The 27,751-nt window shown below is 44.3% G+C and overlaps 1 protein-coding gene across 1 annotated transcript in view; it reads left to right on the forward strand.

Annotated features, from left to right (window-relative positions):
• The first annotated feature begins 12,348 nt into the window (after positions 1-12,348).
• Positions 12,349-27,751, forward strand: part of STK32B (serine/threonine kinase 32B) — a 1,691,669-nt gene continuing 1,676,266 nt past the window's right edge. Inside the window, exon 1 of the mRNA XM_086964101.1 lies at positions 12,349-12,733. Within this exon, the coding sequence (XP_086820227.1) occupies positions 12,658-12,733 (76 nt within the window). The 5' untranslated portion in view covers positions 12,349-12,657. The remainder of the gene's footprint in view (positions 12,734-27,751) is intronic.

The raw sequence follows: 27,751 nt of genomic DNA on the forward strand, positions 1-27,751 counted from the left end.
CTAAAAATATTCAATATGAAAGTCCTCTTAAGGCTAAAGAGGCTACATATTTAGGTGTATGCCTCTCTGTTGAGGTGGATAAAATTAGTCATCTGAATTACACCCCCCTTATTGATAAAATTAAAAATGACCTTAAAAGAATAGATAACCTACACCTATCTACAGTCGGAAGGGCAAACTACATAAAAATGAATATTTTTCCACGGCTTCTCTACCTTTTTAGAGCAATTCCGTTGCTGGCTGGAGCAAACTTCATTAAGACCATCGATTCTACCATCTCTAAATTTATGTGGAGCTATGGTAAGATAAGAAGAGCCCTCCCTCTGATGTTGTTACCTCAAGACAGAGGAGGACTAGCTATTCCTAACCTAAAACTATATCTATGGGCAACATTAATTCAATCTATGGATCCCCTACTGACTGGTAAAAAAATTACCTCATTACCCCCAGATCCATACATTCCTTCGATTTACGAACTCAGCCTTGGTGATAAGTGTAAAGGGCTATTTTTAAAGCAAGTAGAGTCCTCGTATTATAAAAAAAATTAAACTGAAGACAGTTCTAGATGCATGGGCTGTGTGGAAAGCCATTTCTAAATATCTATCTATTCCCACTTTTACAAAATATACCCCTTTGTGGCACAGCAAGATTATCTCCCCCTCTCTTAATGATACTACCTCGCAAAGGTGGGAGCGTCCAGGTATCAACACAATCGGTGACTTTTTAGGACATAGTATCCCCACCTCTTTTGAATCTTTCCAAGAAAAGTATTCTATTCCCACCTGTGACTTTCTCAAATATTATCAAATATTGTCGAGTATCCGTAACGTTATACCAACAACTTTATTGGATAATTTGCTGCTTTTTGAGGTTATAGGTAAAAAATCTACAAGAATAGGGGCTCTGTATCAGATGTTGATGGTAAAAACCCCTGACGATCTTGAGCGAACCGAACAATCTTGGGCCGTAAAACTAGCAAACTCCAATGTTGATATTGATCTTTCAATTGCTCTTTCGGCAAAATACTTTATAGCCTCCAACTTAAAAGCACAATACTACAGAGTCATATACAACTTATAGTACACACCGGCAAAATTATTTGCTTGGGGTCTCCGGGCCGACGATAACTGCCCAAGATGCAAACAACCATTGGCCAATTTATTACATATGTTTTCTGAATGCTCGGAACTGGCAATGTAAAAGGCCATGATACTGGAGTTTTGGGCCCAGGTCTTTGGACATCAGATAAGAGACTCATTAACTCTGTATATATTAGGCCGCAATGACTCTTTGGGTCATAATAGTGAGGAACAAGCGGTTGTTTTTCTGGGGTATGCCGTTTTTCGTATCATTCTGGCTGCTCGATGGAAAGATCCGGAACCCCCTACTTTTCGGATTTGGCTATGTCGATTCCTCGCAATCTATAAACAAGAAATTGCAATATATGCTACTAGAGGCAGAAAAGCAAGAGCAGTTGCAGCACAGATTTGGGATCCTATCTCTAGGTGGTATACTAATGAGAGGGGACATTTAGATTGTCATTAACTAAATAATTTGATATTTTTTCTGCTAACCTGGCTTCTTCCTTTCTATCTTATTAGATTGCATTCTTTTTTCCTTTTTTTTTTTTTAAATATACCTGCTTGCGTTTTTTTTCTTTTTCTCATATTCTTCTCTTTGTCTATTGCTATTATGCCATTGTTATGTTATATGTTTTTGTACTATTCCTGTTACTCAGGTTATGATATGAAATTATATATTTTGTATTTTTCTTTTTTTCTTTCCGGGAATTTGTATTTTGTCTGAATTTGCCAAATAAAAAAAAAAAAAAAAAAAACGATTATATTATTAACAAAACAATTATTTTCAATACATTATTACTTAATTACATTTAAATTACTTCCAACCATATTCCCCTATAAACCCACTACCCGCAACAGAACACATTTATCTATTTATGAATTAATAAAATTATTTACCAATCAATTAAAAATAATTACCAATTAATTAAAATTATTTACCAATTATTAAAATGTTATTATAATTCCTACTAATTAATAATTAATTAAACATAATTAATTAACTTCCCACCCTATTCCTCTATAAACCCACAACCCGCTACAGAACATATATATCAATTAATCAATTAATTCAAATGAAATACCAATTAATCAAATTTATTTACCAATTATTTAAAATTATTTAATAATAACTACTAATTAATTTTTATTTTACCATATTTAAATTATTTCCCACCCTATTCCCCTATAAACCCACTACCCGCTATAGAACATATTTATCAATTAATCAATTAATTAAAATGATTTACCAATTAATTAAATGTAATTACCAATTATTTAAAATTAATTGATATTAACTACTAATTATTAATTAATTTAACCTAATTATATTACTTCCCACCCTATTTCCCTATAAACCCATAACCCGCTACAGAACATATTTATCATTTAATCAATTAATTAAACATAATTTCCAATTAATTAAAATTAATTACCAATTAATGACAATTTAGTGATAAATCCTACTATTTATTAATCAATTTAACATAATTAAATTACTTCCCACCCTATTCCCCTATAAACCCACAACCCGCTCCGGTACTAAAACATATAATGTGCTTATAAATAAATGTATTAATATATATATAATTAATACACATATAATATTAATTATTTTAAATACTTAAGTAAAACATATAACACATACTTAATAAAAAACAAAAAAAATTATACAAATATCGATATTAGTGTCATCGAAATTAGTAACATCGATATATATGCTATCGATATTACTAACTTCGATATTACTTACATCGATATAAAGAATTTCGATATTACTTACCTTAGGGTCGATATTCTGTCCAACGATATTCTTGACATCGATATTCTGCACCTTCGAAATTTCATACACGATATTTTGGTAGGTCGATATTTAATACTCGATATTTTGACTGTGTACCTTTTTTCGCATACAACATACTTGTCACTAAACCAGAAAAAAGAATTTGAGTAAATAGTTATAAAAAATATAGACGCATATTTTCAAATTAAGTGTTTGATGCAGGCACTAAAAGCAGCCATATAGTGAATGAACAAGGTATGCATATTATTGGTTAGAAGTCAGACGTCAGAATTACATAGTGGGAGTGCACTTAGGAGGCGGGCTAGGAGTGAGGTCTTTTCAGCGGTTTCCTTGCACTTTCTTTGTGCTGCAATGCTACAGGAACTTTCTTTGAATTGATCTAGCGGTGCAGTGGGCTATTTGAAGCCTTTTGGTGCTGCTCAAAACAGAGAAATTCGATAAAATGCATCTGGGGCTTGTGTAAGGAGAGGGATTGATTTGCAAAAGTAGCGCGAAGTTTTAGGGTTTGTATAAGTGATATAGTTGAAGTGGAATATAGTTTAAAAGTTTATAACACTCCGTGCAACTTGTTGCTCCCTCTTTATGTGTCTGTGGCCTGCTCTCCCCTTCTCTCTCTCTTTCTCTTTCACCACTTCACGCACAAACTACCCCCTCTCTATTTTCCTTTCTATCTATTCTATGTAGCTCTCACCTCACTTGTTCACTGTGTCACATATTTCCACTTCACAAATACACTAGACACCACCCAGTTCCACCTCACACAATTCCTGTCATTTACAGCGCCAATAGCTCTAACTCTTGAAAATGCGAGACCTATTGCATTGCAAATGCTTGTTTATTTAGGCTTTCCACCTCTGCATCGTTCCTCTGCGTCTTGACAGTGGCACCGCTTTCTGCTTCAGTTGCTGTCGCGCTGGCAGTTGGCACGGTGATGCCTTAGACATAGGCTACCACTCCCCCCACCCCCCCCCCCTCCCCCAAGGAATTTCGAAGCGCGGTGAGACAGCTCTTCGCCACAGGGGCGTAACACAGACCCCCGCAGACCCTGCCTTGCGGGGGGGCCCCCCGCGCTCCAGGGGCCCCACGGGGCCCCTTAACTTACTTCATCTGCAATTGAATAGATATGGTGCGCGTTGCGCATGCTCACAGCAGCTTTAATAAATTAAATCGTGCGCGAGGCATGCATGCCTGCCTGGGCCCCCGCCGGGCCTCAGAAGGTCATAACGAATAAATGGTGAACAATTTGCGCAACAACTGCTGCACAGTACACACACGCGCGCTGAGGGCCAAAGCCGGGGCCCCTGAGGCTTTTGAGAAATGGTGTGCGCCCTTAGCCGAGGCCTCTGAGGCTCTTTATAACAAATATGCAAGCGGGCGGCGCGCAGTTGCTTCCCGGATGCGTGTGTGCGCTCTTCCGGGTGGGGGCAGAGCTGTTGACCAATGCCGTGATTTGAATGTGTCTTACTCTAGACATGCGTATTGTGCGCACGTTATTAAAGTGCGCGTGAGGCATCCCAAGAAGAAGACCCACCCAGCCACGCAGCGAGCCGCTCCTACACCGGACTGTCGAATTCCGTCCCCGACGGCCATAATTTAAATTAATGTATTAGCCCCCCGCCCCTGCCTGGCTAACCTTGCCCTGCCTCTGCCTGCCGCTTGGCCGTCCTGCTCGCCTCCCGCATAACTGAAGTAAGCCCAGCCCAGCCTGAGCCCCCAGCCCTCAGGTCAGGTGAGTCAGAGAGAGTCCGAGCCTAGTAGCAGGAATGTCCGAGGTTTGGTGCAAAGACTTGGGTTCCTAGGTGAAGTGATGATTTGCCGAAAGTTGCTACCCCTCTAAACTGCTAAGGCGACCAGATTAAATGTTTCTATGAGCAATTTAAAGCCCTCTCGATAGTAGCATCTTAGTTGGTGGCGTAGATAATGTATTATTAGTCTTTCCAAGACAAATGCGGGCTGTGAATCCGGGGAAACTGGCCTTAGCTACGAATTACCTTACACAGCAGTCTTGCATGAATGCAAGCATACGTTCTTGTTGCATCAGTCCTATTGGCTTTGTCAGTGCTCTTCACTAAGAGGCAGAAGTAGGAAGGAGGATAAAACATGATGAAAAGGGCAATCAGATAAGGCAAGCGTTACCAGCGCCTAAATCGAAATAACACTTGCCTTTCCTGCAATCAGGATATATCCCACGTCACAAGGGACAATCTTTGTCCACCTTACTGTAGTTCCCACAGGGACTAGGCAGCTGCCTAGGATGCTTCTCCAGGATGTCGGCGACCGGCCTAGCCGCCCCTGCTAGGATGAGAGGTACGGGGTGTAGAGATATGTGTGAGATTTGTGAACGCTTTGAGACGTGTGACCTGTGACCATGAAGTCCGTGCAGGGAAAGGTGCAGGATAGCGAGGGTCAGGAAGGGCTCCAGGTTGGGAGAGTGGGCATGTAGAGGCGCGGGCAGGGAGATAGTAAAGGTCAGAGAGGTGCAGCCTGAGAAAGGTATGGCGAAGGAGTCGTGCAGGCTGTGAAGGGAATGGGCTGACAGAGTGCAGACTAAGAATGGAACGGCCAGGGCGAAGTGCAGCAGACAGCGGTAGCAGAGGTGTGGACAGGGACAGCTGCTGATGGGTGCAGACTGAGAAGAACTGGTGACAGGGACAGACGGACTGTGTAGGACGGCAGCTGGCTGAAAGAGATGTGGGCAGGGAGACGACATATAAGCAAGGGACGAGCAGGGAGTGGTACGACCAGAGAGTTACAGGCAAAAGACATGCTTTGGAATGAGCAAACTGCATATTCAGAAAAGAAATGTAATCAATAAATAACTAAAACACTTTATTGTTGAAATGTATCACATACGTAGAGGGTGATGCTTCGAGGTATGCAAGCCTCGTTAGCAGGGTTTCCACATAAGCTGGAATACAAAACCTATGTTATTTCCAAGAAAACTTCAAACAAATGGCAATTTTGATGCACTTTACATAAGTCGAATTTGCATGCTCCTTTTTAAAAAAAATTAAAAAGATGTATGTTTTGCTTCTAATTTTGGTTAAGTAGCAAAATCAAAATGTGGAAATAGGAATGAAATACAGACCAGAAGCCAGTTTCTGATGCATATTTCAGAGATCCTGTGTGTGAGCGTCTTGTTATAAAAGAACACCAACTATTCGCCTTATATTAAATCATCAAAAACATTTATTTCAAGCATTTCTTCCCATCATATTGTGGTATCCTCAATATGCCCTTATTTAGCAACTTCCAGGGTACACCAATTGAGGAAAGATAAACATGGCAGTGTCTTGCTTATCCAGTATGTAGGACCATTACAAGCTAAAGCCAAAATTTCAAATTTGGTGTTGAACTTTGATGTACTTTCTATATCGAAATTTCAAGTGAATCAGTAATTACTGCACCTCCTGTAATTCTCCGCTGGTTTATTTCCGCAGCTAAAACCTGGTGAAAACGTGCAGTAAATACTCATGCTTGCATAATTGACCTTTGTAATTAATCCCCTGTGGTCAAAGATTAATTTCAGAATATTAGACATTTAAGTACCCAATAAATACCTCCTAGCATGTTGTCAGAATTTACTGGATGCTGTAAATGCCTCTAACCTATCCCAAACCCTTGGACTCGGAGGCTATGTTCCATCTGTGTGACCTCACATCCGGCGCAGACGAGGAGACGTTTCCGTCACCTCCAGGCACAAATGTGTCATCAGGTCTTTCTGGATTCCGTCTGACGCCTGTGGAATAGTCTAAGGTAAGAAATCTGCAGTTCGTTTGAGTCTCTACCAGAACAGGCGTTAGCAAAGGTAAGTAACTTGTTTGTTGTTCTGCTTGTTTTCTTGTCCTGTGTTTCTTCTCTATTTGGCTTATGAATTCTATGCAGCATTTTACCTTATTTTTTAAAAATGTTATTATTTATCATATTTACTAATTCCCATTGCACCATAGTTCTCCTTAAATATATGCATATATAAATATATTATATATTGGGAAGATGGATCACCACTTCCCAATACTTGAAAACTAAACCTATATACTTTTTTTCTTCGTCTTCATTAAAGTTTTAATCTCGTTATTTAACATTTTTTGACATCTTTGTATTTTTCCATATTTTCAAGTACTTTTTAGTAGTGGAGATAAACATTATACTTCTAAACTCTCATGCTGGTGTTGTTGATCGTGAACACCTGAACCAGCATCCGAATGATGGATGGTAGGAAGGCTTTTAAAGCTAGATGGACAGTCCACAGCTCCCAGCAGGTTTATGAGGAGGCGGTTCTCCGCCAGAGACCACCGACACCTCCATAGGCCCCCTTAGCACCACACTTTGGCTGGAGAGGCACAGAATAATTATGGAGGGGGCCCCTCCACGTACCCTGCAGGGGGGCCCCCTCAAGTTTCGTTACACCACTGCTTCGCCAATGTATATTTGTTGGCTCTAGGCCCACATACTTGAGAAAGAATGAGACAGGCATATGCTTCCTGTATCTAGAACTGGCCTACATCACCCCTGACGCCTGTGTTGGATGGGCGTGGGGTGTATATGAAGGTCAGCCCTCAGAGGAGTTGATGGTAAACTAGTCCATGCTTGGACACTAGAACTTGTCCTGCAGGACACAACAAACTGCTCTCGGAATTACAATAACCCTCAGAATCACTGGAGAGAGGTGAATCATTTGGAGCAGCTATTTCAGTACATGTTAAAATGCTCTTTACTAAGCAAAGCGATCTCTCATCTCTCTTGGGAGAAGTTCGATGGATCGATGTGAGCCCATACCTTAAAAGATAGCAAAATTGACACTTTTCATAGACCAGTCGATTTTAAAAAATTCCTGTAACCACTCGAGGGCGCTGTGGGACAACGTAACGATCCCTAACTACATCCATGAAGCAGAGACTGGAGGAAGTGGTTACACTACGAGACCAGTTTTTAAAATCAACAGCAAAACAATCCGTAGGGCATCGTACCTATCGGGTCGCCAGGAAACTGCTCCTGCCGTTCTCTTCTTCGTTCTCAAGCTCTGTAATATTGAGCTACAAAAAAACGGTTTGAACAAAATCGTATCAGTCAGACGCAGCAACGTCTTGAAATCCTAAAGCGGAGCGGACGGTGTGGAGATAGATTGGACATTGGTTTTGTCCGTTTACTTTCATTATATACTGGCAATTTTGCATTGTTATGTCTAAAATATTTAACATTCCGATAAACACTGCTGTTCGCCATAAACAGAACGGGGTCGTTCTCTTACTGCTCTGAAGTACATAATATATACACCTATATGTTGGTAAATTGAAAATGCATACGTTGCAGTCCAGGCTCTGACGTACACTTGCTCTTGAACTCGTTTCTTGTGTCACACAATGAACTTGTATGGCAGTATAATGTCAATAGTTGTTTCTAACAAGAGGCTGCAATCGACAAGTTATGTTTGGTGTTAACGCGATATTGTTAAAATCGTCTGATTCGCTTGGAAATCGGGGTGGTGACGTAGATGGAATTGTTTTAGGCTAGTACATCTCGCGGAAGTCACAGCTTGCCTGCCCCCCTTCTCACAACCCCCGGCTTTTCACAAGCTCCCTTTCCACACTCATGTCTTCTTGAGCTCCCAGCCACACCCCTTTACACAATTTCCCATTTTACAATTATCTACAGCTTCATAAGATCCAGGGAACAAATCCTAAAGAAAGAAGTAGGGATACTAACCAAGATGGGCAGTATGAAAGTGACACCATGGCGCATGACATCAATGTGCATGACATCAGGGTGCGTCAAATCACAGGAAGTGACATCAGATTTTAAGACCCCACGCATATGTTTAGCAGGTCTATCATGAGTATATTTGAGCGCATTACAATATTTAACAAGTGAGATTTTGCACCTGGGTTGTGCCAAAAAAGTGATTAAACTCTAATGGAAAATATGGGTCTCAACCTATGCATTTACTTTTTTTTATCCTGTTACAAAGAAATAGGCAACAAGGAGAAATGTGGCAGCAAATCTGTTCTGCTTAATTGGGTGCAAAGTCTGCATTTAAAAATATCCCATGAAGTGAAGGCACTTGCTGCAGAGATCTTCGTGTTCCCAGTAAATCCCAGGGAGTGATAATATTGGTAACATAACTATTTGCTGGAGAGGTCTGTGTTTTCTCTAGTCCCAGTTTTGAATCAAAGTAGCATAGAGGGTTAATGTGTCTCCTGAGAAGCACATTATGTAACACACAGCCGATAGATTTTTATTTCGTGTAGATGGGTAAGTGGGTGACTGCTTTTAATACAGAGACCCTTTCGTTACTTGCAATTCATAAATTGTATTTTTTATAATATAGCATAGTGATCTATGAAGTACATGTGGCTCCTACACCTTATAACACTCACTATCTTATGTAACCCATCCTGTGCACTGATTTACACACGTATTATTTATAGTCAATGTATAACATGTATATGTGATGTAAAGAGTTTGGACAGCCTGTATTGGAATGTAGTTAGTGGTATTTAACTTGTTATTCTTACAGTGCATGCATATCTTAAGTACCTGTGAAGTGATAAGCTGTGTGCCTTTGTTTCCGCTCCATTACCTTTAGACATGAGACATGAAATAGCTCCCAGCCTGAATACTCCCAAAAAAATTAGGCCTGCTGGCCCCTCAACTTCAGCCTTTGTTATGGGTGAAGCTGGGATCTGATAAGACCCTTCCCCTCCTGCACCTTGCAACCTGTAGATGCTGCTAAATATTTCCTGGTGTCTGGAAATTATACTTGGACAAGTTTAGCATAGTTCTGTGGGGCCCAACCTCTTGGCAGGGTAGACGGCATCCACCGTGTGAAAAGAGTGGGTACACGAGTCTACCCTTGTGTACCCTTGACCCGTGTCCTGAGAAGATCTCATCTCACTATCCCCTGCATTTTCATACGCATGATCCTTCTCTCTTCCAAGCCCCCTTTACACAACCACCCACCGCCCACTTCAAAAGCTCTCTTGTCACCAACTCTCTCTCCATATTCACAAACTTCAGTATCACAAACCACTCATTGTTCACAGGTTCTCTTTTCACAAACTCACTTTTCACAACCTCACTTTTCACAACTCCTCTCCTAACAATTTTTCTTTTCACAAATTCACCTTTTTTCGGCGGCCGGCAATCCCACAGCTTCTCTTTGAAAAGTTATCAACCTCACAATACCTCCCTCTTCACAAGTTACTTTGTGAGAATGACATATATGGTGTCCCTTCACAAACTGCCTTTTCACAAAATGTTCCTTATCAGAAGATCTTAAACTTTTTTTCGATTTCTCCATTTCCAGCAGTGTGTGTGTGTGCGTGTGTGTGGGTGTGTGTGTACACACACACATACGCTGCTTGAAATGGAAAAATGGAAGTGCAGGTACTCTGTGCCAGATTACCTGCTTGTTTATGAGAAGGGCCGGGACTCTCCAATTAAAAGTATGAAATTTCTCTTGAGAAGTGCTGGTACTCTCCTTCTCAAAATAAAAAAAGTGCTGGCACTCAGTACTGGCCCATTTAAAGCACTATATATACATACAGACACACACATGCACACACACACTTACATGGTACATTCACATGGCATGTGTCTAGCCTCGGTACGCCTGCCCGCCTCTCCTCTCTTTCTCCCCTTTGCAGCAGCATGCATACAGCCGACTTCGACCTGTGCTGCCTGGAACAGACACATTATATAACAAATTGTGTTTGAAAAATGCCTCTATGACCATAAATTCAAAACATATTATTCCATAAATGGAAAGAGTCTCTTACCTACTTTGCTGTTCAAATAATGAACTGGATTTCTCGTAACCACTTTTTTTATGGGCCAACAAGCAAATCAAAACATAATCAATTTAAAGAATAGTCAATATTCAATGTATGCATTTCATTGGTAAAGTTTTACTTCATAATTATTTCATTTTTCTTAGTTTTTTGTATTGGTATCTGTGTTGAAATACATACAGTTTCTCTTCTAACAATACTTTACATATGACTTTAGTTCAATAAATACTTTTAAACAGTGCATAATTCAAATTATATAAATCCTACCACTTATTCTTGAACAGTGTATTGAAACCAACGAGTCCTACTACATTGTACTCGTCTATCAGGATATTGACTAAATATCCTTGTTACTAAATCAACATGTGGTCCAAAAAAAGGGTTAACGCCTTAACCGCGGCGGGAATTCCGCCGCTGTGCGGGAGTTCTAAAAGGTGGGCGGGGCTGCGACAGCCGTTGGCCATTCGCAGCATCAGGGAGTGAGTGCTCCTGTCGGCCTTTGGCCGACGGGAGCACGGAAGGGGTTAAAGGGGTTAAAGGTCAGAGAACGCCTTTTTATATTTTGTCTTAGTTTACACCACAGCTTGGCTAAACTGGAGAGTTCAAAATCTCTTTTCCAATTAACTCAGTTCCCAATACAAAAAAAACCAAAAATAAAGAAATAATTATGAAGTAAAACTTTACCAATTAAATGCTTAATTTGAATATTGACTATTCTTTAAATTGAACAGCAAAGTAGGCAAGAGACTCTTCCTACTTTTGGAATAATATGTTTTGAATTTATGGTCATAGAGGCATTTTTCAAACCCGATGTTTATAAGATTCTAGCCTATAGGGGCCATATTATCAAGAGAGGGCGATACATTATCGCCGCTTTTATCTGCAGGAAACTGCCGCTAAAGCGGCGATAATGGGCTTGATAATATGCTCTTGTGAATTCCAATCGAAGCCCAGGTTCTGTGTTTACCTGGGCTTCTATGGGAATTCACAAGGGCATAGTATCAAGCCCATTATCGCCGGTTTAGCAGTAGTTTCCTGCCGATAAAAGCGGAGATAATGTATCGCCCTTTCTTAATAATATGGCCCTAGGTTCCCTAACTGAATCAATCCCTGTGCTTTGAAAAAACATTATATAACGAAAGCATACCTTTAATCCTCCTCTACAGGGTGACTTGACCTTTGTCCCAAAAACAGGGACATGTCTTTAAAATTAAGGAAAGCGTCGGGACCCCCCTTTCAGACGTTATCGACCCCACAAACCCCCCCCCCCTCTTTAGTAGTGCCTATTTTACAGCCACTTCCTGCTTCCCAAGTTGTAATGTCATCTCGCACTCCCCTCCTGTTTCCACGATCCTTTTCCAGAATCCCTCACTCCTCGCAGCCTTTCTTCTCTCATCGCTCCTTTTCCACACACCCCTCCCTCTTGCCAACCTGTCCACATCAGATCCCCTCTCCCTCGCGAAAAGTTACTGATACGACACCCCCTCAGAGACTCCTTTGGTACAAGCCCCTCCCTCTCCGCCAGCTCCTAACATCATACCCCTCTCGCACTCCACGAGCTCCGAAACTGCCACCCCCCGCCCCCCCAAATAAACATCTGACTGTCGCCGATAAAATATGCATCAAGTTTAGGAAGTGAAGAGCGCTTCCTGTCAGAGGGAGACGGATGGCTCTCGTTGCGCGGGGTGATTTCCAGCGCAGGGGGCAGTGTATGTGCTGATCCGAGCGCTCCCCTGCAGCCTGGACGTGCAGGAGCAGAGGGCGGCGGGGCCGGCGATGCCCGCATCCCCTTCCTCACCTAGCGGAAGGGCGGAGCGGCGGGACGCAGCAGAGGACCGCTTCCCGCTCCGAGGTGCGCTCAGCTGGCCCAGGGCAGCCCGGGTCTCCCTCCGCGTCTGTGGATACCTTTCATGCCGCCCCTCTTCCTTGGATTGACCCCGGGAGATGCCGCTGCTGGAGGTTCCTGCTCACCTTTTGTCTAGGGATGTGCAAGACACTGGAGCGTAACATGGGCGCCCACCACTCCCACAAGACGCCGGTGTTTGACGAGAATGAGGAGGGTAAGGAAGGAGCTGTCCGCGGTGCCAGCGTCTCCAGGGGGGCCCACGCGCTGCGGCCCGGGGGCGCCCCTGCCTGTGGAGAGGTCTCCAGGAGTGTCGTTGTGTGTGTGCGCTATTGCGCTTTCCACCAGGTCCATTTCCTTGTGTCTATTCCTAGGCGCTGATTACAAACCCGGCTTAGATGTAGATGAGGCGGTGTGATAGGTTTACGCAATTTGCGAGGGACGTGGGTCACTGGCTACTGACTACTGAACTTTAGCGGTGCTCACTTAAACGTGTCAGTGCCTCCATCACTCCTTGAGATGCGTGCTGGGCAGGGTTTGTCAAACTGGGCATATATTCCCATCCTTAAAGAAAACGTATAGCGTTGCCAAATGGCACGTAACTGTAGCTGTCATTAATGAGGGGAAGGAAGTATTCTTAAAGTTACCACTTTGAGTAAAACACAGTTCTCATGACTTGTGCAGGCAACCCACTCTCTAAATCTGAGCAGTAGTTTATTATCGGCATGCTCCCACTCCTGGGCGCCGTCTGGCGCGCGCACAGTACGCACAGCAGCCCTCGCGCCGGCTGGGTTTGTCGTAAGTTACCCCAGCCAGGAGCGTTGTAAGCTTCAGTTATCACTGCTGGCGCTTGTCTGACACGTGGAAGGACGATTTCCTAAAATTGCTTTTTGTGTAAACAAATCTTTGTGCTTTTATTTCGGTATCAAATTAGTACTTTTTGTGAGGCAAGTGATGTTTGATTGACTTCCACGAAGGTGTCCCAGGTACAGACTTTGTAAGAGGAGATAGGGACTCATAACCCTGCTGATCTTTAGCAGAGCTCGAGAGGGAGACACGAGTTTAAGATTCGCTGACCCTGCCCAAGGAGTCTGGACCAGGACATCTGCTCTTTCTAAAGATGAGTTTGCTTCGTAGGAAGAGCTCTGCTGTTCCCTACAAAGAGTTAGAAATAGGAACTATGCTGTTTGTAAACTGGAGTTTGAAAGATAAACTTTACTAATACTAGACAACAGAGGTTGAACTCGTCTGTCCATAAATTGTCAGTCTGGACGAGGAAATATGCCCCTAAACCTGGGGCTTGTATGAGAAAGTGTGTTGTTCCTAAATAAAGCCTTTGTAAGAAGTGGTATGCGGGGTTTAAACCGGAGTTTGAAAGATGAACGATTCCAGTCGGAGGCAGATGGTTTGCAACTCACTAACCATAAACAGTCAGAAGTGATCCGTGTGCTCTTCCGAAGCGAGTAGTTTGTAAAAGTTGCTCAACAGATCTTAAGTTAGGCGTTTAAGATGAACTATGCTGATGATAAGAATGAAGTTTGAAAAAAGGACCTGTGCTAACCCTAAATATAAGGCTTAAAAAAAGCATAAAGTGCTATTTCCTTTATTGACAATAGTGCAATACGATATTATGTAGCTGCACATTATAGTAATTATATAATTAATAGCACTTCTGTTCCAAAGTAGGGCCTGTACATATATATATCGGATTGAGGGGCTGGGATAGAGGAACATTTCGTTTTTTTCAATAATAGATGTATTCAATACTAAAATCCTCATAGTTCAAGGTTATGCAACACTGACGCAGCAGGGGATCTTTGACAGAGTTAATATACTTATGTTTTTCAGTCAATAAACAAAGAAACTGAGTATGGACCGGACCATGGAGAGACTATAAAGTGGACCAATAACCGTCCTGTCATATATGGTTCCTGTAGGATCCTTTGCAGGGAGGGGAAAACAAGCACTCGGTCTGTAGCAGCTCCAACATGGAGGAGTGAGGGAGAACTAGAGTAAGGGAGCACACGGTCTGCAGAAACTAGTACAGGGAGGAGAAAGTAAGCACTTAGGGAGCATATTTACAAGCCCCTTGCGTCATTTTTGCACCGCCCTTGCGTCACTTTTTGTGACACAGCAGCAGTGTAAAAATGTGGCCCATTTATAACGTGACTCATCTAGGGAGATGCGTCACGTTGTAAAGCCCTGTGTCACATTGTACCTGCATCAAGTATAATGTAGGCAGGGTGGGCGTTCCTCTGCTGGAAAGCCTCGTAAAAGTGATGCAGTGAAATGTACAAGATTTCACTGCGCCACTTCTAGGACGCCACTGCGTCAAAACCGTATGCCTGCTTGAAGCAGGCATTAGGAGTGACGCAGTGCAATAGGTATAGGCCTTCCTAAGCATTGCTGGAGTTGCATCGTGCTTGCGACACAACTCCAGCAATGCAAGACCTTTGCGTCAACAGATGCGTCAGAATTTCAGACGCATCTGTCAATCCTTGCCCCATGGTGCGTCGTATTGTAAATATGGCGCATCCATGGTGGCGCAAGTGTTTCTCAGGGAAAGTGACGCAACTCTACAGATGCGTCACTTTCTTGTAAATCTGCCCCTTAGACTGCAGGACCCTTTACAGGAGGAGAAATGGGGTGCCTCGTCTGTAGGAGCTCTAACATGGAGGAGTAAGGGAGCACTCGATCTGTAGGAACTGTTACATAGAGGTGTAAGGAAGCACTCAGTCTGAAAGAGCTCTTCCAGGGGAGAAAGGGAGCGCTCCATCTGTAGGAGGTCTAACATGGAGAAGTGAGGAAGCACTAGAGTAAGGGAGCACACAGTCTATAGGAACTAGTACAGGAAGAAGAAAAGAAGCACTCAGTCTGTAGGAGGTCCTACAGGGAGGAGTAAGAGAGCACTTGGTCTGTGAGAGCTCTACCAGGGAGGAGTAAGAGAGTGCTCGGTCTGTGGAGCTCTTCCAGGGAGGAGAAAGGGAGAACTCGGTCTGTGAGAGCTGTTATAGGGAGTAGAAAGGGAGCACTCGGTCTGTAGGAGCTTTTACATGGAGGAGAAAGGAAACAATCCAGCTGTGGAAGCTCTTACATGGAGGGGCAAGGGAGCACTTTGTCTGTGGGAGCTCCTACAGGGAGGAGTAAGGGAGCATTCGGTCTGTTGGAGCTCCTACAGGGAGGGGTAAGGGAGCACTTGGTCTGTGGGCGTTCTACCAGGGAGGAGTAAGAGAGTGCTCTGTCTGTGGAGCTCTTCCAGAGAGGAGAAAGGGAGAACTCTGTCTGTGGGAGCTCTTACAGGGAGGAGTAAGGGAGCACTTGGTCTGTTGGAGCTCTTACAGGGAGGAGTAAGGGAGCACTTGGTCTGTGGGTGCTCTACCAGGGAGGAGTAAGAGAGTGCTCTGTCTGTGGAGCTCTTCCAGAGAGGAGAAAGGGAGAACTCTGTCTGTGGGAGCTGTTATAGGGAGTAGAAAGGGAGCAATCGGTCTGTAGGAACTTTTACATGGAGAAGAAAGGAAGCACTTCATCTGTGGAAGCTCTTACAGGCAGGGGCAAGGGAGCACTTGGTCTGTGGGAGCTCTTCGAGGGAAGAGTAAGGAAGCACTTGGTCTGTTGGAGCTCTTACAGGGAGGGGTAAGGGAACACTTGGGCTGTGAGAGCTCTACCAGGGAGGAGTAACAGAGTGCTCGGTCAGTGGAGCTCTTCCAGAGAGGAGAAAGGGAGAACTCTGTCTGTGGGAGCTGTTATAGGGAGTAGAAAGGGAGCAATCGGTCTGTAGGAACTTTTACATGGAGGAGAAAGGAAGCACTCAGTCTGTGGGAACCCTTCAGCGGAGGAGACAGGAAGCACTCCATCTGTGGAAGCTCTTACAGGGAGGGGCAAGGGAGCACTTGGTCTGTGGCAGCTCTTACGGGAGGGGCAAGGGAGCACTCAGTCAGTTGGAGCTCTTACAGGGAGGATAAAGGGAGCACTCGGTATGTAGGAGCTCTTACAGGGAGGAGCAAGGGAGCATTCTGTCTGTAAGAACGTCATGGAGGAGTAAGGGAGCACTCAGTCTATAGGAGCTCTTACAGGGAGGATGATGAGAACACTTGGTCTGTAGAAGCTTTTACATGGAGGAGAAAAAGGTCACTATATCTGCAGGAGCTCTTGCATGAAGGAGAAAGGGAACACTCAGTCTGTGTGAAATGTTGCAGGGAGTAGAAAGGGAGCACTCGGTCTGTAGGAACTTTTACATGGAGGAGAAAGGAAGCACTCAGTCTGTGGGAACCCTTCAGCGGAGGAGACAGGATGCACTCCATCTGTGGAAGCTCTAACAGGGTGGGGCAAGGGAGCACTTGGTCTGTGGGAGCTCTTACAGGGCGGAGTAAGGGAGCACTCGGTCTGTTGGAGCTTTTACAGGGAGGATAAAGGGAGCACTCGGTCTGTAGGAGCTCTTACAGGGAGGAGCACGGAAGCACTCGGTCTGTAGGAGCTCTTACAGGGAGGAGCAAGAGATCATTCTGTCTATAGGAACTCTTACATGGAGGACTAAGGGAGCACTGGAGTAATGAAGCACTCATCTGTATGAGCTCATAAAGGGAGGAAAAATGGAGCACTCAGTCTGTAGGAACTTTACATTGAGGAGTAAGGGAGCACTCAGTCTATAGGAGCTCTTACAGGGAGGAGGATGGGAACACTTGGTCAGTAGGAGCATTTACATGGAGGAGATAGAGGTCATTCTATCCGTAGGAGCTCCTGCATGAAGGAGAAAGGGAACACTCGGTCTGTGGGAGCTGTTGCAGGGAGTAGAAAGGGAGCACTTGGTCTGTGGGAGGTCTTGTAGGGAGGAGAAAGGATACACTCAGTCTGTGGTAGCTCTTAAATGGAGAAGAAAGGGAGCACTAGGTCTGTGGGAGATCTTACAGGGAGAATTAAGGGAGCACTCGGTCTGTAGGAGGTTTTAAGGGGAGGAGAAAGGGAGCCCTCAGTCTGTAGGAGCTCTTACAGGGAGGAGCAAGGGAACACTCATTCTGTGGGAGCTCCTACAGGGAAGAGAAAAGGAGGTCTCAGTCTGTGGGAGCTCTTACATGGTGGAGTAAGGGAGCATTTGGTCTGTAGGAGCTCTAACATGGAGGGCTAAGGAAGCACTGGATTAATGAAGCACTAGAGCTGTAGGACCTCCTAAAGGGATGAAAAATGGAGCACTCAGGCTGTAGGAGCTTTTACATGGAGGAGTAAGGGGACAATCAGTTTGTAGCAGCTCTTGAATGGAGAACTAAGGGAGCACTTGGTCTGTTGGAGGTCTTACAGGGAGGAGAAAGGGAACACTTGGTCTGTAAGAGCTTTTACATGGAGGAGAAAGGAAGCACTACATCTGTAATGGCTCTTACAGGAAGAATAAAGGAAGCACTAATATGAAAAAGATATAGCTAGGAGAAGACCTAATAATAAGAATACCTCTGTACATGTATAATATATAAACAATCTGTTCAAAAGGCACCCTATATCAACAATATATACACATGAAGAAAAAATAGTGTCATGATACATTTAATTATTTATTTTTTGTATAAAGTTCATGTTTCCTTTTTCATTTCAACAATTGAGGATGCATTGTTCGAATTGATCATTTCAGACAATTAATTTCAACAATCAGCGTAAATATATACAAATCCACATAATAGACAGAGTGTTGATTCAGGCAGTGCGGCAGATGTCTACGACATGCGTTTCGGCATACACGCCTTCTTCAGGTAGCCGTCTATTGCACTAAAAAATATATAACATCTAATTTATTATTGTAGTAAGGGTGTCTACACATTACATGACAAAAATTACAGCTGGAGGTATTCAAGTAGAGAACAATGTTAAATGTATCTATTTTTTCACTAGAAATGCCTAGAAGATTTAAGGAGTCATCAAATCATGTACCCTTACATATACATTGGTAGATGTCTTCACACAGTAATACACAAACATGAAAATTACATAAATATACATATGAATAGAAAAATACATTCTTATATACAGATATTTACACAAATATATACAATGTCCTATTTGTAATCCAAAGTTCACTATATACATATTTATGTATATAATGTGATCTAAACTGGCAAGGAAGCATATTAAATATTATGAAACCTTTAGGTAGATAAAATCCTCTAATAGACTCATGTGCAAGTATTCCTATTTGTTAGATAAATGGCTAACATTGGTGACCTGTTCAAACAAAATAAAGGCGTTAGTATGGGCACCTCTTGTGCGCCAACCATAGCAAACATCTACGTCGCTTTCTTCGAACAACAATACATTTTCAATGAGGTGGCCCCCTTTTATGAATCTGTGTTGTGTTGGTCAAGGTATATTGACGACATTGTCTTTATTTGGGATGATAATGAGGACACACTTCATGAGTTCATCACATGGCTTGTTTGAACAGGTCACCACGAAATTCAAATATGTTTTCTTCCAGTATAATTTTTAAACATTCAATGATGACTCGGTTCATGTCATAGAGGTTGAATCATCTATTAATGTTAGCCATTTATCTAACAAATAGGAATACTTGCACATGAGTCTAATAGAGGATTTTATCTACCTATAGGTTTCATAATATTTAATATGCTTCCTTGCCAGTTTAGATCACATTATATACATAGATATGTATATAGTGTACTTTGGATTACAAATAGGACATTGTATATATTTGTGTAAATAACTGTATATAAGAATGTATTTTTCTATTCATATGTATATTTATGTAATTTTCATGTTTGTGTATTACTGTGTGAGGACATCTACCAATGTATATATAAGGGTACATGATTTGACGACTCCTTAAATCTTCTAGGCATTTCTAGTGAAAAAATAGATACATTTAACATTGTTCTCTACACCCTTACTACAATAATAAATTAGATATTATATATTTTTTAGTGCAATAGGCGTCTACCTGAAGAAGGCATGTATGCCGAAACGCGCGTTGTAGACATCTGCCGCACTGCCTGAATCAACGCTCTGTCTATCATGTGGATTTGTATATATTTACGCTGATTGTTGAAATTAATTGTCCTAAATGATCAATTCGAACAATGCATCCTCAATTGTTGAAATAAAAAAGGAAACATGAACTTTTTACAAAAAAAAAATAATTAAATGTATCATGACACTATTTTTCTTCATGTGTATATATTGTTCATACAGGGTGCCTTTTGAACAGATTGTTTATATATTATACATGTAGAGAGGTATTCTTATTAATAGGTCTTCTCCTAGCTACATCTTTTTCATATTAGTCTATTTCTCTATGTTATAGCTAGCTGTTTCTATAGGGGGGCCTTTCTTCCTAAAAAGAATAAAGGAAGCACTTAGTCTGTGGGAGCTCTTGCATGAAGGAGAAAGGGAGCACTCGGTCTGTGGCAGCTCATGCAGGGAGGAGAAATGCAGCACTCAGTGTGTGGAATCTCTTACAGGGAGGAGTAAGGGAACACTTGGTCTGTGGGAGCGCTTATATAGAGGATAAAGGGAGCACTCAGTCTGTGGGATAGCACCGGCCCGTGCAGGTAAGAGCGGTGCAACAGTGGGGCCATGTTGGTAAGGGATCCGGAAAACGACCATCTGGAAAATTAAATGAATATTTAATTTTCCCTCATCGTCATCTGTTGAAATCTCCCCCCACCCAGCGCCATTACTCTTACCTGCATGGGCCTCCACTGCTGTGGGAGCACTCCATCTGTGGGACCTCTTGCATGAAGGAGCAAGGCAGCACTCGGTCTGTGGGAGCTCTTACAGGGAAGAGAAAAGCAGGACTCGGTCTGTGGGAGCTCTTACATGGTGGAGAAAGGGAGCACTCAGACCATTTTCAAAGCTCAGGTCTATTCACAAAACATTTTGTTGTAAGTATAAAAAAGCACAAGTTACTTGTGCAAAAAATGGAATCATCACTAGAAGGGGAAGATGAGCCTGATGCCTGTCAAACTCGGATTAAGTCAGCAACTGAATTGTAGTAAACTAAACTATCTTTTCCCATTATCTCTTGCCACAGTACCACTTCTTCAACTGTTGTTGTGCACTTTTGTTTGTCGAGAGGTCTTTCTAACTCTTTTCAGATGGCACTTTATGGGGACTGGCAAGTTCCTTGGTTTGAACTTCTAATTATGTCAGTAATCAACAAACGTTTTTCCACAATAGGGTTGCTGGTCATCACATTTATCATATTTCACTCTCAAAAGCCCTCATTTCTCTTTTTGAGTCACACCCTAAATATTTTTGCTCGCCCCCTTTGAGAACATTAGTGTGCAGCCTCCCAAGTGGTGAAACCACTTCATGCTTTGGTCGATTGCGAGGTGTATGTGATATTCGAACCCTGACTTCCCTGTCAGGCCGATTCCAAGGAAAATGGTTTCAGACCACAGACCCCTAAAAAGGCCCTGGCTGGCCCTCGCAGACATTCCAGCCTAGGTTTAGGGTGTCTAGCTGTGACTAAACAGGAGATTCTCTATGGCAAGAGGGACATAGGTGGACCACACAACTACAACATCAGAGGTCCAGCTTCATGACGTCAGACAGTTCGAAAGAGAAACTTCACAGGCGAGGTCTTTAAATGTTAGAATAAACACAAATAGTGTGTCATATGCCAGCCATACAGATTAGCCTGCACTTCTCTGCTTCTCAATATTGAGATTACAAGTACTATAAAACAGTTGTATTCAGCTGAACAAAAGAATTAGATGTAAGCTTACATGTGTGTAGCTCTGTTAATAGCTTGAGGTATTTTCTTCTGCCTCAAACATCAAAGAGTAGAAATGAAGGAATGCAACAATTTTGAACAGGGGACGTAGTTGAGTGGCCTTTTAAATAAAACTCTTGGAGGCATATTCTCAAGGAACTATCACAGCGTAAACTGCACTTTATTGCAGCCAAAGTTGCGATAAAACGAATACCCCATTAACAAGCAGGTGATAACAGCCCATATCACCAGTTTAACCGCGATAGCAGCCACAAAAAACATTGCCACATTTGACCCCGGGAACTATCGCTAATGAGATGCAGAGTAGGCATTCCTGTGCAAAAAGCAGTGACAACACCAATCCGCAACATTCTGAACGACCAGCCAGATCGGCAATAAGATTACAAAACCTGCAATAATGTGCGTTAGCTGCATGAAATTAACACCTGCTCTGACCTGGTGTAAAGTCGGACGACAGCCTGCACCAGAAATGGGAGCCCAGCCCACAGCCACACCTGAAGGGCAACAGATGCCTTGGAGCACTGAGCATGCTGCCCGGACACCCAAGATGGCCACAACACCCACCGCCACCACCCTCAGGACCACACCCTACCTCCCCAGACCACCACCGCACACAATAACCAGAACAGAAAGCACACGCATTCCATCAATGTGCAGGCAATAGTGGACCAACCAGGAATCTCCACCAACATCGACGCCAACTACCCAGGCAGAGTGCATGATTCCTACATCTACCAACAGTCCATCATCAACCAGCGCTTCCAGGATGACACCTAAGGAAATGCCCTGCTCGTTGGCAAGTACCAAATGAACACACCACACACCTCAACCCCACAATCATGCAACTCATAACACTGGGAATGCACGTTACAAACTCACATACAACATGCCAAACAACATGCCCACCCACCAGACATGACAGCACAACTTACTGTGGGAACCAGGGTAAGCCATGCACATAAGCCATCAACAGCATAGCACCTCAGCCACACAATAGCAGATTGTGGGGAGAGGTGGGAACCAGGCATGTGCTAAGGAGGCAAGTGACCCATGAATGAGAATTTACACAATGCTAAGTGTGGCGTGGATGTGATGGCCAGACTTCAGTATGCAGACCACACACATATCCATGTCAACATACACCACTGGTGTATGGAGTGTAGTGGGCAGTGGGTGCAAAAATGTCACCCCAGCCAATGGGGAAGATTGCAGAAATGTAGCTTGTTACGTCCCCCCTGTAAGCATGAGTGGAGTGGGCTAGCCCGAAGTACGCCAGGCCAGCGTAAGGGTATGAATAAAAAGCCCATAGCTCTGGGCGTGGTTCTCTACCGGAATTCCCAACGTCTCCACCAGGGCGCCGCCTCTCACCCCACCATAAGGCCGACACCGTCGCCATGAGCTGTGTTGCCTGCATTCCTGTGCGCCTGCTACCCAGGCCGCTGGTCCCCGAACCCATCTTGCCCACCCCTGCGCACCAAGGCATTAAAACTCACCTGCCGATACAGGTGTGTGTCGAAGAGGGTCCACCACTTGCCGGTGCAAGCTCCAAGTCTGAGGCCCGCGACCCTGGCAACCTGCTATGACCATCACATCCTCCGTGAGCAAGGCCCGCAGTAATCCTTTCTCATTTACGTACTCTACTGGCATACACAGCGGACTAGTAGGTCACACATTTGGAACTGAGTTTTGATTATGCAATGGCCGAGTACACATGGAAATGCAGACTTTAAATCACTATACTCCCTTCGATGTGGTGCCACCAAGACCTTGTATAGCATCACAACCACACATTTGTGTGGCCCCCTTGCTGGAAACGCCTACCGTCTACACTGCGGTCGAGTTGGTTACACAATTGGAACTGTGCATTGGTTTTTCAATGGCAAGTAATATATCATTGCACGCAAGGAGAGGTGTAAGAGGATGACGCATTGCAGTCAGAAGGACAAATAACTATCATCGTTACCTAGGTGATCGAACACTACCGACAACTGCCTGGTGTCGCTAACTCTGTGTATCACGAGCCAATGGCACGTGGCTGTGGGCCACTGCGAACCGCTGCCTCCGGCCTACACTGCGGTTGAGTAAGTCACACATCTGGGACTGAGGCTTGATTTAGCAATTACCGAGTCCATATCATTGTACCGGCATCATCGCAGACTGCATCCCCGCTCAGTCCCGGTGCCACTAAGTCTGTTCCCCGGCATTCATGGACACTCACTGGTTGAACTTTGGAGGCGTCTGAGTCTATGAACTAGGGGGTAGCTGATACCGAATTGGTGGTGGAAACAAGGCTGTAGAATTCCACTCCTCCATTTACTGCTTCCGGACATGCTACTGCCCTCTGCATCATGTCCTGGAGGACACCTTCTACTGTCCCTCGCAACCTTCTGCCACATTCTCAGTCCGCCTGGCCCTACTTCAGTGGACCGCAAGTCACCGGCCCTTGGCGATGTACCTGTGCCGGCTGCTGTGCATCCGGGGCCAATAACTCTGTGCAGCTCAAGTCAGGGACCCTGTCTGATCGAATATTGGATGGCCTCTGAGACGATGCCCTTTGGATCGTCAACGCCATGTGTCTGTGGCCTTGCGCTGTCCGCTGCCTCTGGCCTCAACTGCGGACGTCGCATCACCGCAGGAGGCACAGGCCACCATCGCCAGGACCACCTCCAACTGCCATCTCCCAGAGTCGAAACAGTCGTACTGGCAGACTAACAGAGTTGCTTACACCTGTCGTGGATGCCATCATCTGCCTGATAACCTGCTCAACACTCCAGGTGCCACTGACTCAGTGCACCGCAACCCATTGACCATTACTGATTGAGTTTTGTGCTGTGGAGAGGTTGCGCAGCAACGTCACCTCAGACAGTTTGGGAGGCCTGGGTCGATGATGAGGAAGATGATGCCGGTGTATTACACTCCACTGCAGCTGCATCAGGTATATCCCGAAGGGACACAATCCTAGACAATTTGTACACATGAGCCCTCTCAGCTCTAGTGCCCCAACCTCAGTGCACTGCAACTCATGGACACTTTTGTTTACATATTGGGTGACCTCTGTTCTTGCTCCGGGTACCTCCATGTTGCTCAGCAGTTGTGTCTGTTATGCTGGTGTTTTCAGTCTCCATATTAATGGTGTTCACTGTTCAAGTTGTTGCCAGCACCAACCCCTTCGTGCTGGCTGGCTTACACTCACTCCACACACATCCAGCACAGGCGTCACTGTACATGTGGCCCTGCCAATAAAGGGTGCGGGCGCATATGCCCGTTGCCAGTTCCACATAGTATCTACATGTGTCCCTGTGATCATGTATGCATGAGGGCCCTACGACATTACATTGTGTGTGAACAGCGGATGCAGGCATTGTCACCACAGGCAGCAGGTTAAAGCTTGGACATGTAGCTTTGTCGTCAACCACTCAAAATGTAAGAGGAGTGGACTGGTCCATCATACGCAGAGCCAACCTGGGTGTGTGAATGATAATTGTGTGCCTCTGGGCATGTTTCTATACTGGAAATGTCCATAAGCATGTGTCTCTGTAGCAGTGTGGACCTTCTTTGTGGGTGTAGGTGGTCCCTGAAGGGTATTAGACACCCTCGTATGTGATCTTGTTCGTCTTTCATGGGTTCGAACCCCACATGCACCTGTTCGGCCACCTCCTTTTGGCATTCTGCCACTTGGCAGTGGTATGCGATGTGTGCCTCGGTGAAGTGTTAGGAGCCAGCTTTTGTGACAGGTGCTTCCTGCTGTGTGGTCTGTGCAGGGTCTGACATCTTCTCTATGTAGCTGGGCTGCCCTGCTCCTGGAGGTGGGTTGCCTAAGATGTCCATGAGCTGTTGTAGGGTGTCGGTGTCAGAGGTGTGGAGGTCCACTCCAACATCACTGATGAGTTGTCTTGACTGCTCTGCTGGAGGTGTTGTGTGTCCCTCTGCACTGTGAAGGGGAGAGGCATGTTGATATTGTGTTGGCATGTATGTTGGTGCATTGATCTTGTTTACATGCAGACTATTTGGCAATGTACATTGTGACTGTTTGGGAGGTGCTGGATTTTGATGCAGGGCAGTGGACATTTGAACTACATGATGGATGTGAGGTTGTACGGGTACATTCCCATCGCACAGTTTCCTGCTTGGTTAATGTAGTTGGCCTGTATCTGCGCATGTATGGAACCAGTTGTGTCCTCTGTTCTGCAGTGTCGGGGTTGCACATTGTACCACATTGTCGTCAATGTGGATGTGCTAATCAGGCTATGTGTGTATGCTGCAGTGTGCCACGGGGATCAGGGACATGATCCAGGCTCATTGTGGGTGTGCAGTGTGCTATACATCATTGTGCATGTGTGCCATTGTGCCCATCTCCCCCCGACACCCCTGTCCCTGGTCGTTACTCGCCCTGTTGATGTTGTGTCAGGTCCTCTCGAGCTGTGTCCGGACTCCCACCTCCTTGCACCATCTCCACAGTGATAACTGTGGCCTCGGTTTCCTCCAGCTCCTCCTGTGGTGCAGGACTCCCACCTCCTGTCGCTGTCGCTGACTTCCTGTTGGCAGCGGATTTGTCCTTTGTTTGGTTTTCACATCATGCCAGCGCCACCTATGACAGCATTCACAGTAGTCTAATTGTGGGTCAGTTGATGGTAGTGTTCTGTCACCTCCGTGACACTGATCGAGTTTTCCTGTGGACTGCACCCCGTCTTCCTCTCCCTCTTCTCCTTGGCCTTCCCCAACCCCCTTGCTCCTGGCTGGTGGTCTATGGGGCTTGTGGGTTTCGCGTTCACCTCTGCACTCGGTCCAGGTGCCTCCATGTTGCTACGTACTTTAAATTGTTTTTGGTGTGTTTTTTGGTTGCTTTTATAGTGTGTTTTCAAGCAAGACACATGGGATTTGGAGGCCTGATGCTCGTTTTCGGTGCTTTTTGTATCGCAATTGGCCTCATCCCAAGTTTTCTTGCATTTGTGTCTCGCATTTTTGAGGCTTCATGTTGACCGTATCGCGGACATTTGACGCGTTGTCGGGGACCTATCACATTGTGCCTCCGTGTTGTGAATATTTAGTTAACACATCGCTATTTTCCCGCAATAGACTGCGATGTTGAAAGTTGCATTAAGTTAATTTTGCAATGGTTATCACACGTTCTTGAGAATATACCACTGTGATTTTTATTACATTTAAAAAACCTTTTACACAAACACAAGGTGTTTCTGAAAGAAAACGGGCCATTAGTTGTGTTTCCTGCACAGGTTATTTGTCCACATTTGTCCTCCACTGGGATCCAAACACCTGAATGTAGCACTTGACTCTCTCAGGGTAGTGAAGCAAAGCAGTCCAAGGCCTATGCAAGGAAGATTATGTGGGCTGGTTATCATCTTTGCTGGCAAGCAATAATATTCAATAATTGATTGTCCTTTCTGGTTTTCTTTTGAAAAAAAGAAAAAGTGCATTCATTACACTCACACTTCTCAATACTACGCAGTACTTTACAAATATACTTAAGGCTGATGGAAATACCTTTTGAAGACATTGTGTAATCACCTCTGACCGCCTACAGTGGTCATGTTCACCAAAACAAAAGTAAAAGAAAATAACCATTGTAGAAGTAAATTCAATAATCAAAAACAACCACGAATGAAGACACTTAATACTGGCAATAAAGCATATGTATTTTGATTAGGAATCATTATTTCAACAAAGTAGTTCACCATAATGAAATATATGTGTGTAAATGGTTTACTTTTCAATACTTGCAAAACTGAAAGCACAATGGTAAAATTGGCCACTAAAGAACATCACCTTGTGATCACAAACACATGTTCGCATACGTTTCACCCCAAGATAGTGTTGCACAATTTTATATTGCTTTTTACCACCTTCAGGCCACAATAGCTGCAGCCATAAACTTAACTATCAGAAGGTGCAGCACTCCCAACTGTAGAACAAAAGCTCCAACCTTGGGTGTGCTTAAAAGCCATGAGGAAATCATGGGGAGGTTAGTCTTTGGGAGTCCCACCCAACTTAGAATGCGGAGTCCTCAAACTCTTTTTCTTTTTGGGTGGATGCTGCGCTGCTCCTGCAGCTCCAGCCACGCTTTTTAAACTTGTTGGTGGTGACCCCGTCATCCTGGGGCCACCACAAAGGAAGAAACAAGGCCAAAACCGCCCAGAATGGGCAAGCCCCAGAGGGCATTTTAGGGCGCTCCTTGTAAGCATGTGCATATTTGATTAGCGACTCTCCTACTGAGCCTGGGAGAGGTCTGGACTTTTGTTTTGCTTTGGGCACTCTGCCATGCAGCATCTCGCTGTGCGGCCCTTCTCCTTTGTTGGGGTGTCTGTTACCCCCTCGGTACCCCACACCTGGCTTACATCGGGAGTCAGCCTAGGAAGCCCACCCCAGGCTGCCCCTGCCGGCTCCCTGCCTGGGCAGCACTCCTCTGTGCTACTGTGGGTGCTGGCGACGTTTCTCTGCCTACCCGTTCCTATGGGGAAACACAGGTGACAGTGGCAGGTTCAT

Source organism: Lissotriton vulgaris, chromosome 3_2 (assembly GCF_964263255.1).
Source record: "Lissotriton vulgaris chromosome 3_2, aLisVul1.2, whole genome shotgun sequence".
Lineage (NCBI taxonomy): Eukaryota > Metazoa > Chordata > Amphibia > Caudata > Salamandridae > Lissotriton > Lissotriton vulgaris.